This window comes from Brassica oleracea, chromosome C1 (assembly GCF_000695525.1).
Source record: "Brassica oleracea var. oleracea cultivar TO1000 chromosome C1, BOL, whole genome shotgun sequence".
Lineage (NCBI taxonomy): Eukaryota > Viridiplantae > Streptophyta > Magnoliopsida > Brassicales > Brassicaceae > Brassica > Brassica oleracea.
In genome coordinates this window covers 37002244-37015647 of record NC_027748.1, presented here as the reverse complement: position 1 = coordinate 37015647, position 13404 = coordinate 37002244, and the positions used below count along the sequence as shown (strand labels likewise).

General features: G+C 37.3%; 1 protein-coding gene across 5 annotated transcripts; it reads left to right on the top strand.

Annotated features, from left to right (window-relative positions):
• Nucleotides 1-9803: 9803 nt before the first annotated feature.
• LOC106293844 lies at nt 9804-11661 on the top strand. 5 transcript variants are annotated; one of them, XM_013729503.1, is made up of 8 exons: nt 9804-9923; nt 10027-10116; nt 10230-10383; nt 10471-10583; nt 10681-10746; nt 10875-10965; nt 11088-11152; nt 11229-11661. In XM_013729503.1, exons 2-8 carry the CDS (start codon nt 10105-10107, stop codon nt 11430-11432), a joined length of 705 nt encoding a protein of 234 aa, XP_013584957.1. In that variant the 5' UTR covers nt 9804-9923; nt 10027-10104; the 3' UTR covers nt 11433-11661. The 5 variants fall into 5 exon arrangements, with proteins under 5 accessions (XP_013584957.1, XP_013584943.1, XP_013584964.1 ...); XM_013729489.1 differs by having other exon boundaries at nt 10027-10124; XM_013729510.1 differs by having other exon boundaries at nt 9906-10116.
• The last annotated feature ends 1743 nt before the right edge of the window (nt 11662-13404 follow it).

The following is a 13404-nucleotide window of genomic DNA, read 5'->3' as shown; positions in this document are numbered from 1 at the left end:
TAGCGCAGGTACGAACTGCTTCCCGGAGGGCAAGTCCTTCTGCTGTTAGAGGAGAGGCAACGCAGTTCCGTGATGCTTTGAAGGTTTGGTTTCCTGAACTGGAGATGATGACCCATCCTAATCCCGCTCTGTTGGTTGTGGAATCCCACGCCGCGTCCGATCGTATCACTATGGTATCAGGTGGCGTTGCCAGCGTCAGAGGGAAGAGTGTCCCGCCGATGATGCTTTCCTTCTTCACTTCTATGCTCCATTCCCGTGCTAGTTTAATGGCCGAAGACAGAGTATCCTCTGGTGAGGCAGAGTGTCCTTCAAACACAAACTTGTTCCTTGCCTTCCATAGTGCCCAGAAAATCCAAGGAGCTAACGAACCAGTCGTAATTCCCGCGGGGGGAAGGCATTTAAGGTTACACAGAGTCTCCCAGCTACTCATTAAATCTAGTATTCCGCTAATATCCAGGTCAGTGTGGAGAGGGGCAAGCTGCCAAACTCGTTGAGCAAACCGACACTGGAATAGTAGATGAGTAATAGATTCCGAGCAGCCACACCGTTTGCATAAAGGATCTACAGGGACATGCATTTCTAACAGTCTTTCCCCAACCGGGATAGCTCGCTTAAGTAGTTTCCAGGAGAAGAGTTTGACTTTTGGTGCACACGGCAGATTCCAGACGCTACTTTTCCATTTGAACGCTCCTGCAATGGGTAAGGGTTCTCTGTTCCCGGCTCTGTTAGCTGCTGTAAAGTACCCAGACTTTGTTGAGTACACTCCCGACTTGGTACCTAGCCATATTTGCTTATCAGGGGAACCGGTAAGGCTTTGCTTTATACTCAAGATTGTTTCCTCAAAGTCTGGCAGGATGAGTCTGATTTTTGTGATGTCCCATTCCTTTGTTTCGGGAATCATCAGTTCTGAGACAGTGAGGTTCTGGTGAGGTGCGTTCGGAGGCCCCATTGGCCTTCTCTGAGCTGAGTGGCTCAGCCAGGGATCGTCCCAGATACTTATAGATGCTCCATCGCCCACTATCCACCCAAGGTTCTCTAACAATAGGTCTCGTCCCATTAAAATGCTGCACCAACCGTGTGACATTGTTGAGGTCTCGACTGCTTGTAAGATGTTCTTATCCTGGCAATACTTCCCAAAGAGTATTTTGCCTAGCAGGCAATCTGAATGTTGGAAGAGTCTCCAGCTAGTCTTAGCAAGAAGAGCGACATTGAAATCCTGGAAATCCCGCAGGCGGAGACCGCCCATAGCTTTGGGTTTCGCCATGCTCTCCCAAGAGATTTTACGGCTGACTAATGGGATGTTGTTACGGCTGAGTTTATATTTAATCAGCCGTAATAGGATGGATTACCATTAAACTCAGCTTCTTTTCGGCTGACTTATTAGCGAAAGATTAATTACTAAAATAGCATTCGTTTTACGACTGGTTTATGTGACGATACAGCTGATTTATGGTTTTTATCCTAATTACGGCTGATTTCAGATCAAAAGATTAATTACTGAACTGTATCCACGGTTCGGCTGACTTACATTGTACACGATGGCTGATTTACGTAGGCTAAGTTATATATTCGTTTGTCGGCTGATTAACTGATTTTCCATGTCATCCGCCATGTCATCAACTCGGATTTGCCATGTCACTGCTAACGAACTACTTTACAACTATGTTTGTGTGTGTTCATCGTTTTCTTCATCTTCTTTATCTATCAATCTATCTTCTTCATCAAAACGCTTCGTTTCGTTTAAAGAGAAAAGGTCGACATGTTAGCTCACAGAAGTTAAAATCGCGAGGCTCATTCCAAAAAACCCCAAATTTGAAAATTAGGGTTCTTCAGAAGAGAGGATTAACTGTAAGTCTCTTTCGTCAAATCTGAGATCATATATTGTTTTTTTACTTGATCATTTTGTGTGTTTCGCCTTGGTATAGTTTCAATCATTTTTGTGTGTTGTGAAGTAGAATTAGATGAATCTAGGGTGTGGAATCCCAAGGAGGTGCGATTGTGGAGCTGCTACTGTTGTGTTAACGTCAAACACCGCAAGAAATCCGGGAAGAAGGTTTTATCGTTGTGGAGAACCTCGTGGGTGATAAGGACATTGTCTCCAATTGCTCGTCCGGGCACGAATGCCGATTGGTTCTCAGATATCAGCTTATCCATCAGTGGCTGTAGCCTTCTAGTGATGAGTTTGGAGTATATTTTATAATACACGTTGCACAATGCTATAGGCCGATAATCCGAGACCTTTTGTGGTTGGCCTATCTTCGGGATAAGACGGATGTTCATTTCATTGATACTGTCCGGTAGAGGGTTTCCTGCGAAGAACCCTTGTACCTCCTCGACAATATCAGGTCCTATCTCTGCCCAATGGGTGTGAAAAAACCCTGCTGAAAAACCATCCGGGCCCGGGGCTTTATATGCGTGAATCGAGTGAACAGCTTCCTTGATCTCTTGGGCCGTTGGGATAGCTGGGCCGTTGGGATAGTAGTGAGAGTAGCGTTCTCTTCCCCTGTTACGATTGGCTTGAGGGCGTATCTAACGGTATCTTCTCTATCCCCTGGTTGCGATGAGAATAGTGTCTGGAAATAGCTTCCTATGGTCGCTATTATCTCTTCCTCCTTGTGTACCATTTGTCCATCCTCTCCTTCAATGACTGAGAACCCGTTTGACCTTTTTCGTGTCTTTGAGACTGCGTGAAAATAGCACACATTGTATTCACTTTAATTGTTCGACATTTATGAGCCAGACACATGTCTTCAAACTATATATGGTTTTGTTGCAGTTGAAACTAATTGTCAGTGGGGGAATATTAGTGTTAACCTAATCACGTTGTATAGCAAACATGTGTTTATTTTCTTAAAACATCTACATCTCTTATAATGATCAATGTTTTTTCAACTATATATTGTCATTAAAACTAAAAACTTTAGTCAGTATGCATGTAACTATTGATGTTTTATATATATATCTATCAAATTGTAATTGTTGCATATCTCTATCTATTTATATTATTGTTTGTGGATAGATGTAAAGAAAGAATAAAACTAAGATAATAGAGGAAGAGGCGAAGAGCCGTACAGAAAATGAAGAATTATAAGTAAAAAGGAGAGAATAAAAGGAGAAAGATTCAATGTCATGCTGCAAAGTCTCTAAACAATTTGGAGTGTCTATGAGTCATCCTCCTTTGTGCTCCATGTAAACCTCCCAATCATTACCCACACTCACTTTATATATCTCTCTTTCGATATATATTCTCTATTTATATAAACATAGATATCATCTAACATTATAAACACTGAATACATAAGATGGATGTGTATCGTAAGAAAAAGAAAAGGGAGGCATTATTGATCATTAAAGGTATGGTGCATAAGAAGCAATTGAAAGTTCTATTTTCTCCATGCGTGACCTCAAGAAAATATACCTATGTTTTTCTTTTGAAAATTGTCTTAAATATCTACATCTGTCTTACACTAAATACATACCACAAGTAAGTAAAAGGGAGTAAAAACTGAAACGGAGAAATAAAGAAATGAAACCCGAAGCAGTAAAAATTCTTACTTAAAAAGTTGGTAAGGTTTATAAAACCGTTATAGGAAGGAAACAAGAAAAGAAAGAAAAAGTAAAAAGGGCTTTACTCGTGTCAGTAGCTTGCATGTCAAGTACTATGATTCCAACATTTTAATCATTAAACGAATCCTCTGTTATTGATTTAATAATTAGTGAAGTTTACTCAAATATACAATATTTTAGGACAATTGACTGTAACCATAATTACTGATTTTTTTTATTACTGGCATTTTTTAAATACCAAGCGTGTTTTTTTTACGTTATAAAAAAAAACGTATTTACAAGAATGCCATTACTTTTCGCTACCACGTAAGCAAAAACCCGGCACCACGTAGGAATTCAGTTCCATGTTTTCATTAAGTCAGCCATAAATCACTACATACGTAGTTACGGCTGATTTATTGCTACGTGTCGGCTGAATTAATAAACGCGGCTGACTTAAGAGGAAACAGTTGATTTAAGAACATAAGTTAGCCGCCCGGTTTACAGAAATGTGGCTGATTTATGGGATAACGGCTGACTTACAGACACAAGTTACGGCTGACTTATATATCAGCGGTTTGATTGCTGAAATATTCGGCTGAGTTGTAGTTAAGACACAGCTGAGTTATGTTTCCACGTCTGAGAATATCGACTGGCTGAGTTATTTAGTTTACGGCTGACTAATGGGATGTTGTTACGGCTGAGTTTATATTTAATCAGCCGTAATAGGATGGATTACCATTAAACTCAGCTTCTTTTCGGCTGACTTATTAGCGAAAGATTAATTACTAAAATAGCATTCGTTTTACGACTGGTTTATGTGACGATACAGCTGATTTATGGTTTTTATCCTAATTACGGCTGATTTCAGATCAAAAGATTAATTACTGAACTGTATCCACGGTTCGGCTGACTTACATTGTACACGATGGCTGATTTACGTAGGCTAAGTTATATATTCGTTTGTCGGCTGATTAACTGATTTTCCATGTCATCCGCCATGTCATCAACTCGGATTTGCCATGTCACTGCTAACGAACTACTTTACAACTATGTTTGTGTGTGTTCATCGTTTTCTTCATCTTCTTTATCTATCAATCTATCTTCTTCATCAAAACGCTTCGTTTCGTTTAAAGAGAAAAGGTCGACATGTTAGCTCACAGAAGTTAAAATCGCGAGGCTCATTCCAAAAAACCCCAAATTTGAAAATTAGGGTTCTTCAGAAGAGAGGATTAACTGTAAGTCTCTTTCGTCAAATCTGAGATCATATATTGTTTTTTTACTTGATCATTTTGTGTGTTTCGCCTTGGTATAGTTTCAATCATTTTTGTGTGTTGTGAAGTAGAATTAGATGAATCTAGGGTGTGGAATCCCAAGGAGGTGCGATTGTGGAGCTGCTACTGTTGTGTTAACGTCAAACACCGCAAGAAATCCGGGAAGAAGGTTTTATCGTTGTGGAGAACCTCGTGGGTGATAAGGACATTGTCTCCAATTGCTCGTCCGGGCACGAATGCCGATTGCTTCTCAGATATCAGCTTATCCATCAGTGGCTGTAGCCTTTTAGTGATGAGTTTGGAGTATATTTTATAATACACGTTGCACAATGCTATAGGCCGATAATCCGAGACCTTTTGTGGTTGGCCTATCTTCGGGATGAGACGGATGTTCGTTTCATTGATACTGTCCGGTAGAGGGTTTCCTGCGAAGAACCCTTGTACCTCCTCGACAATATCAGGTCATATCTCTGCCCAATGGGTGTGAAAAAACCCTGCTGAAAAACCATCCGGGCCCGGGGCTTTATCTGCGTGAATCGAGTGAACAGCTTCCTTGATCTCCTGGGCCGTTGGGATAGTAGTGAGAGTAGCGTTCTCTTCCCCTGTTACGATTGGCTTGAGGGCGTATCTAACGGTATCTTCTCTATCCCCTGGTTGCGATGAGAATAGTGTCTGGAAATAGCTTCCTATGGTCGCTATTATCTCTTCCTCCTTGTGTACCATTTGTCCATCCTCTCCTTCAATGACTGAGAACCCGTTTGACCTTTTTCGTGTCTTTGAGACTGCGTGAAAATAGTCCGTATTACGATCACCCAGCTTCAGCCATAGCAACCGGCTTCGTTGCCTCCAAAACTCTTCTTCCGCTTTGTAGGCATCATTGAGCTTTTCTGAGATATTTTGGATCAGAACAGTGTCGTTGGCAGGGCTTGACAGAGCCGCGTCCAGTTCTTGTTTCTTCTGTTCTATGATGCGCTGGCTGTTTCGCTGTTGGGTCTTGTTCCAGGCTGAGATTGCGCTCCGGGTGGAGATGAGTTTATCGCTTACAGAGGAGTGTATCTCATTGCGCCAGGTATCGGTTATCACCTTCTTTGCTTCATCATTTTTACACAATCTGCGATCATAGCGAAAAATTCCCCTTCTTCTACGATTGCCTTTATCAAAGAAAGACATAAGGGGTTTGTGATCAGATGAGTTCTCGAATCCGAGATACTCGCATCTGGCAGTCGGGAAACACTCAGCCCATAGCGTATTGGAGACTGCTCTGTCAAGCCGGCAACGTACTAATTGATCGCATCGCTTTCCCCTCCATGAGAGGAAGTCTCCTGAGTGTTGGAGATCAAACAGATCGCCCTCCGAGAAGAACGTGCGAAGATCGGTAAAGGAACCTTCAGATCTAACAATGCCTCCATCTTTCTTATTTTCATGGATAAGGTCGTTGAAATCACCAGTTACGAACCATTTGAAACATAGTTTTAATCCCATTTTTTACTGATTTTTTTCAAACGTTTGGCTATGTTTTAAAGAGAATTAGGTGTTGTTGGAATAATTCTTCTCTTCGATAATTAGTTACGCATACAATCTGTATATAATAGCTATGAACACATAATCAACAAACAGTGAGAAAATTGATTTAGTGGGAAGGAGAGAGGGCGAGAGGAACAACAATCGATAAGAAACCAGTGTACAACGAATTTTCTTTTACCAGGTTTGGATGTGAAGGGCAAGAGACGATGACCGAGAGAAAATCTGATGAATCAACTACAAGAAAACAAGCAGAAATCAATAAACTATGTGGATTGAAAGTTCTAAGCGGAATACCAAAATTTAGGAGAAATAGCCTTCACCTTTAACCAACATCAGAGAATGGAACATGAATCGAAAAACCTGTTTTTGCATCGATCGACTACTCACCAACGTCATACCAGACCAGAAAGGATCAAACACAAGACAAGATTAAATTAAATAAATCTAGGGTTTATCACAAAAATTGCTTGCGTCACAAGACACTTGGAAAACGGTGCACTTAACCTTACGGACTGGATTAGGATCGTTGGCTGCTGGTGTGATCTCCGGTGTATCACAGCGTGGCTTTCTGATGACATTACATACGCCTCGGGTGGCTCATGATTGATAGTCATGCCTGGTCGCGTTGGAACGGTGGCTGGTGGCTCCTTCGTTCTCCATAATGGCAACGAGCAACGTCGCTGGATCTTCAACATCAATGCTTTATCTCCGGTGGTGAATAATTGATCATGTCTCGTCTTCAACAACACAACGTCTCGTCATTAGTGATACCAATGGATGTCACGTAAGCAGAACAAAAAGAAGAAGAAAAGAAACAAAAGTAAAGGAGATGATGAATAAGGAGATCAAAGGAGGAAGAAGACAAGAAGTGATCTTTCTCTTTGACTGATGATAAAATGACGGATGATGATGATGAGTTTATTCTTCACTTTTTGAAACTTACGATGGTTTACACCAGGGTGGGGGCTCTTGGGTTGCTTAGAAAGAACATTCTTCTCCATAGGCAAAAAGTCTTGAACATCTCATCAGGTAGTGGAACAGAGGTGTCTATTCTGAGCTCCACTATAGCAAGCACGAGATTCATTGAAGCTACAGCTTCATAAACACATCTTCCCGGAGATTTGGGCATTTCATATCCCAAAACAGACTTGCACAGATGATCTAAAAAGGGCCTTGGAAGCGGGTCAATCTATATATAATAGGAAACCAGATTTTAGTGATTCCCGACGTCACTGGTTTTTATAGGAAAAAAAAACTTTAATCCAACAGTCAAATTTGTTTGACTTTTATAATCTAACGGTTAGGATATTGTCTTATAAAATACTCTGACGACATCAATTTATTTTGCCAAAAGATATTTCCTTTGTTGTCTTCTCCGAAACATCACCTCTCTTAAACTTCAACTTTTCTACAGTCGTGTCTTTTAACAAGTTGCATCTGTTAAAAAGTTTATGTACCGAAACTTATAGCCTTCTATAAAAAACCAGTGACGTCGGGAATCACTAAAATCTGGTTTCCTATTATATATAGATTGGCCCGCTTCCAAGGCCCTCTTTAGATCATCTGTGCAAGTCTGTTTTGGGATACGAAATGCCCAAATCTCCGGGAAGATGTGTTTATGAAGCTGTAGCTTCAATGAATCTCGTGCTTGCTATAGTGGAGCTCAGAATAGAAACCTCTGTTCCACTACCTGATGAGATGTTCAAGACTTTTGCCTATGGAGAAGAATGTTCTTTCTAAGCAACCCAAGATCCCCCACCCTGGTGTAAACCATCGTAAGTTTCGAAAAGTGAAGAATAAACTCATAAGAGAACCGTGAAAAGCTCTATCCTGGAAGAGAGCCTATCGGAATGCTTGCCCTTTTACTATCTCCTAATTTGCAATTTTTAAACGTGGTTGTATTAATGTTTTCCTTAACTTAGTTATTAGCTATCTTATATATTAAAACAGAAGTCACAACTTTGATTCATGTGTGATTTTTTTTAAAAATGGATCTAATGGACATATTCCTAAAAAATAATTTTACATTTAATCTCTAATCTTATCATTTAAATTTTGGGCATACAAGAAATTTTTATTGGGCTATCAATAATTGGATTTAAACAATAGATGATCCATTGGATTTATATATAGTATAAATTAAATAGATATAATTTAATGTTGTAATACTATACCTCTGTATGTTAATTATTTAAATATTTGTCTATGTTAACTTTTAAAATTATAACGATTTTTTTTAAATAACAAAAATCAGATTATCTAATAATGATTAATCTTTACTATCTTAAACCAATGAAAACAAATTCTACCTTAAACTATATAGTTTATTTTAAAAATTAAACAAAAATCTAAATGTTTAATTATTTACTCGATAATATAAATCTATGAAGCGAAAAGTTTAATTTTTTAAAATCTTTCTAAATTTGTGAAATGTTACAATATTTTGAATATGACAATAAAACAATATTTTACTAATCTTTATATATATAGTTACGATTTTAATAATGAAATAATAATCCGAAAATATATATATAGAAGAAGATACAAATACATGTGAAAGTTTGAAACAATCTATTCAATGAAAAAAATATACCGTTAACTTATTATGTTTTAAAAATTGATAGATACATATATACTATAATATATACTAATTTAGAATTGAAAACAAAATGTTTATATAAAAATAAATGAAAACAAAAACCTGCGCGATTTCGCGGGTCGAGATCTAGTTACTAATTACAACCTGAAATATGATTAAAATAAAACACAAAGCTAATGTTCTTTTCTTGGTTCAAATAAATATGAGATCAATTATCACAGGAGCAGTTCCTGTTCTTGCCATGTGCATAAGGTGCTTTTGCACAGGGTCCAATTTGCTGAGAGTTTAAGGTTTTTACATGATAACAACTATTTATTGCCAAAAGTATTAAAGATCAATGATGGAAGAGAAACGCATGTGTATAAGTCCTTGATTAACCTATGGTTAATTCTTGAGGTTAAATCATTGAGTAACTTTGATTAATTAAGTTGCACATAGTCCGCTTGAGTCGTTACAAAGAGTGGTTTTTCAAATTAGGAGTTTTCTGTGGGCTTAGGTTAGAGATGTTGACCAGGTCCCTTGCAACTTCATTACGCTCACTTATATGTTAAAAAGGACATTGAACGTGAAAAAGTCTCAAACGGCGGCAAAATCGTTTTATGAGTAAAATGTCTCTCTTTTGATTGATTTATTCTCCAAGAGTGGATTATGCTTGTATCACTTCCATACATCATGACTTAGTGGAGACGCTTTGTATCCCAATATGGCTCGCAAGAAAAATGCATGCGAGCCTTCAAGAAAAAAAAAGAGAGTATAATGATTAACCTAAAGCTACAATTAGTGCCTGAAAATGTTTAATTCTTGCAAAGTAGCTTTTTTTCTTCTCAAAATTACGACTTAACGAATTTTATGTGGGTTTAGGTGAGGAGAGGGTTTGGTGGGGTCGTTGACCAAGTCTCATTTATATGTTTAAAAACAGTACCTTTAACGTGGAACTGAAAAGTATTAAACGCAGGCAAATTCACAGCTCAAGCTAATGGGTAAAGTCTCTCTCTCACTTTCTTGATTCTCTCCTCTAGTGTTTCTGGATTATGCTTGTGTAGTTGTGTTGTGTGTGATCGGAGGAGACTCATATGAAAACAGATTTGTTCAAGAATTCGTCAAAGCAGAGCTCATCACTACAGATTCGCGGGGGATCTTCCACTTCCCATCCCAGTCCACATGTCTCCAAAGGCAAGCAGGTTTACTGATCTAGTTCCCAGATTCCTCATCATCAATGTTGAGAAGTTTTCTGGATTTTTTTTTTTACCTTACTGTGATCACTGGAATCTTGAAATGTTTGGTAGATTGTACAAGGTCATGGAGAAGTGTTTACACACTTTATATCACTTCCATTAGCTATACACCCTGAGCTGAAACAAAAGGTTGAGACTTTTCGGAATTCTGTATTGGGCAACAATAATGATAGGAAACCCTTGAAGTTTCAGAGCACTTTAGATGGTAAGATCAAGAAAAACAAAAAATAAATAAACTACTAGTACAACTTTTATAATAAAACTTGTTTTCATGACATGCCATCTTAAGCAGAAATGGGAATCGAAAAGTCGATGTTTATTTCGCCGAACAGTTTACACTTGACTGTGGTTATGTTAAAGTTAGAGAACAAGGAAGCTGTGGATGCAGCTCAGGATATCCTCAAGGTTACAATTTGATTCCTATGAGTTAAGAGATACTGTATGCATCTTCTATACGATTGGTTTCATGATTGAGATCTTGTTCTTTTTTCTGAAAATTAAGAGTGTTTCTGCTAGTGTGAGGCATGCTTTGGATAACCGTCCTGTCTTCATACGACTTAAAGGATTGGTACGATGTAACATCCTTGGCTTTTACGTTACTACAATTTTGTTTTTTTTTTCGATAAAATACTACAGTATTTATAGTGGCTAGAGTCATAACTTTGAGGTATGCTTTGTATATTTTCTCTTGTTAAGGATTGTATGAATGGATCTTTAGACAAAACCCGAGTGCTCTATGCACCTGTTGAAGAAGTTGGGGGTGATGGCCGGCTGCTAAGGGCTTGTAGCATCCTATTATCTCGAAGAGCTTATTTTTACGCATGTCTCTTTGGTTTAAGATAGACATTTGAATTTATATCCTAGTTTCAGTTTGCAAGATCTGTTGAATTCTTTAACTCCATAATTCAGATATAATCATAGATGCATTTGTGAATGTTGGATTTGCTGGGAAAGATGCAAAGTCACGCTTAAAGGTAAATGCTTTTATATATCTCGTTTACTAGGAGAAATACAATGATTGAAGTAATGTGGGTTCCTTTCTTTCTGCAGCTACATGTCACGATGATGAATGCAACCTACAGAAGGGATAAAAGCAAAGGGATGACTTTCGATGGACGAGAGATACATAAAGAGTTTGGGAGAACGGATTGGGGTGAATATCTAATCAGAGAGGCTCAGATCTCAAAACGGTTTTGGTATGACGCGAACGGCTACTTCCATTGCTGTGGTTCACTACCTTTTCCACATAAGTGACACTGAAAAGGATCACTATCCACTCCACAGATTCTTGGTCAAAATAGACTATGATCAGTGGTAATGTCAATTATGTAATGCATGTGTGTGTAATCAAATCATATATAGCAGTTGGTAACTGTGGCTTGTGATATTAATGTGTTTTGATTTAGACTTCATATATAATATGGTTTGCTATACTGAATAAACAAAATAACTCTAGAAACTGGAATGGTTGTTACTTCTCAAATTTAACAAGGAATAATTTTGTCTTTTAACTGTCTACAAAAACAGGAACGAGAGGGAATGAGAGGGAATTATTATTTCTTGTGAATGGTGATTTTTTTATAGGAACGTTAGAGAATGCATTATTCCTCATCATTCCCCGGTCACCATTCATACAGTAAATCATACTGATTGAAATTTTCTATTCTACTAGTTTCTTTACTAATAATCAAATCTTGTTATAAGAGGCTGAAAGCCAAGCAGAGGTGTATAACTTCACTCTCTCATACGAGGACTTGGAGGAAAACGTTTTAAGGTTGTGTAACTTTAGAGTGGTTCTCAGGTTGGTCAGGGTAAATCTAAACTTGATTTATCTAAATGTTTTTATATAATTAATCGCAATTAAGAGGAAAACAGAGAAATTGTAATACGAAGATCTCGAAGCATAATAATGTTAAAGAGTTTATTTTCAATGAAAAGATAATACGAAGATCCCAAAGCCAAATAAGAGTTTAATTTTTGTCAAAAGAAATTATAGAAAACAATACTCCCTCCGTTTCCAAATGTAAGTAGTTCTAACAAAAAGAGTTTGTTTCACAATATAAGTATTTTACATATTTTAATGCATCTTTTCATTTATTGGATATTGTGTGACTAATGAAATAATGTTAGGTTTTTTATAATTGGTTGAATTAATTGATTAAATGATATATTTTTTTTCAAATTACAGCTTCTTAAATATTTGTGCTTTTAAGCAAAACTATTTACAATTAGAAACAGAGGGAGTAGTTTTTAAAAGATCCCGAAGTAGTATAAGTCCCCTTAGTGCAGTGGTTTAACCAATGATTTATTAATGCTTTTACACCAAGAGGTGATACAGTCAAGCGTGAATCTTCATAAAGAAACTAGAATTGTCGACTATAGAATCGTCTATAATATTTTTCAGAGTTTGTAATAGCATAATATATCCAACATTAAAAAAAAGATCCATGGTAAGAGTTTATTTTTTGTAAAAACAAATTATAGAAAACAATAGTTTTAAAAAATAATTTTGAGAAATAAAAAATTGATTATATATGTATTTAACTAAATTTAATTTTATATTTTCAAAAACTAAATTTATTAGAAAGAATTTGATACAAAATATTTATAAGAAGAACTCTAATATTCAACAAAAGCCAAAAGGTATCAACATTTATTTTGTTCAGGGCACAAGAAAATCTCAACCCGGCTCTTTGAATAGGGAGAAACTTCCACTCCTCATCTCACTTCTCTCGTCTGCAAAGTCAAAGACAAGCAGGTTTGCTGTTCTATTTCGGAGATTCTGATTGTGCGCAGTGGAATTCTCATTGTAAGTTGTAACTTGTAGGAGTACTCACTCTTTGTATCACTTCTATTGGCTTTGGTCTTCAATTTTTTTTAGAAATAATATACATTTAGGTAAATATTTACAGCCAATTCGTTGGCATAACTCATGCATTTCTTATACATAACTCAGCCGAATTAGTTATTCTTATGACTATTGATTATCATTCTCATCGAAATCACAAATTAGACAGTTGTAAATATAATTTATATTGGTGTATTAATTGCAAATATAACTCATGTGTAAGTGCAATTATTATTGCTCCCTTTACTAGGCGTGTGAATCTGTACATAATCAGACATAACTTTTGCTAATCTCGAGACACTATACTGACGACAATCTCTATGCCCGTCTAGTAAGTTAGCAACATGAATTAGTCACTGATAACTAAGCCAATTCGTT

What these genes read in the sequence shown, in the direction of transcription:
- LOC106293844 (XM_013729484.1), top strand. Translation starts at nt 10,017, where the DNA reads ATGAAAACAGATTTGTTCAAGAATTCGTCAAAGCAGAGCTCATCACTA. An exon ending in ATGTCTCCAAAGGCAAGCAG is followed by an intron (nt 10,125 to 10,229) that starts GTTTACTGATCT and finishes AATGTTTGGTAG; the next exon opens with ATTGTACAAGGTCATGGAGA. An exon ending in CCGGCTGCTAAGGGCTTGTA is followed by an intron (nt 10,966 to 11,087) that starts GCATCCTATTAT and finishes TCCATAATTCAG; the next exon opens with ATATAATCATAGATGCATTT.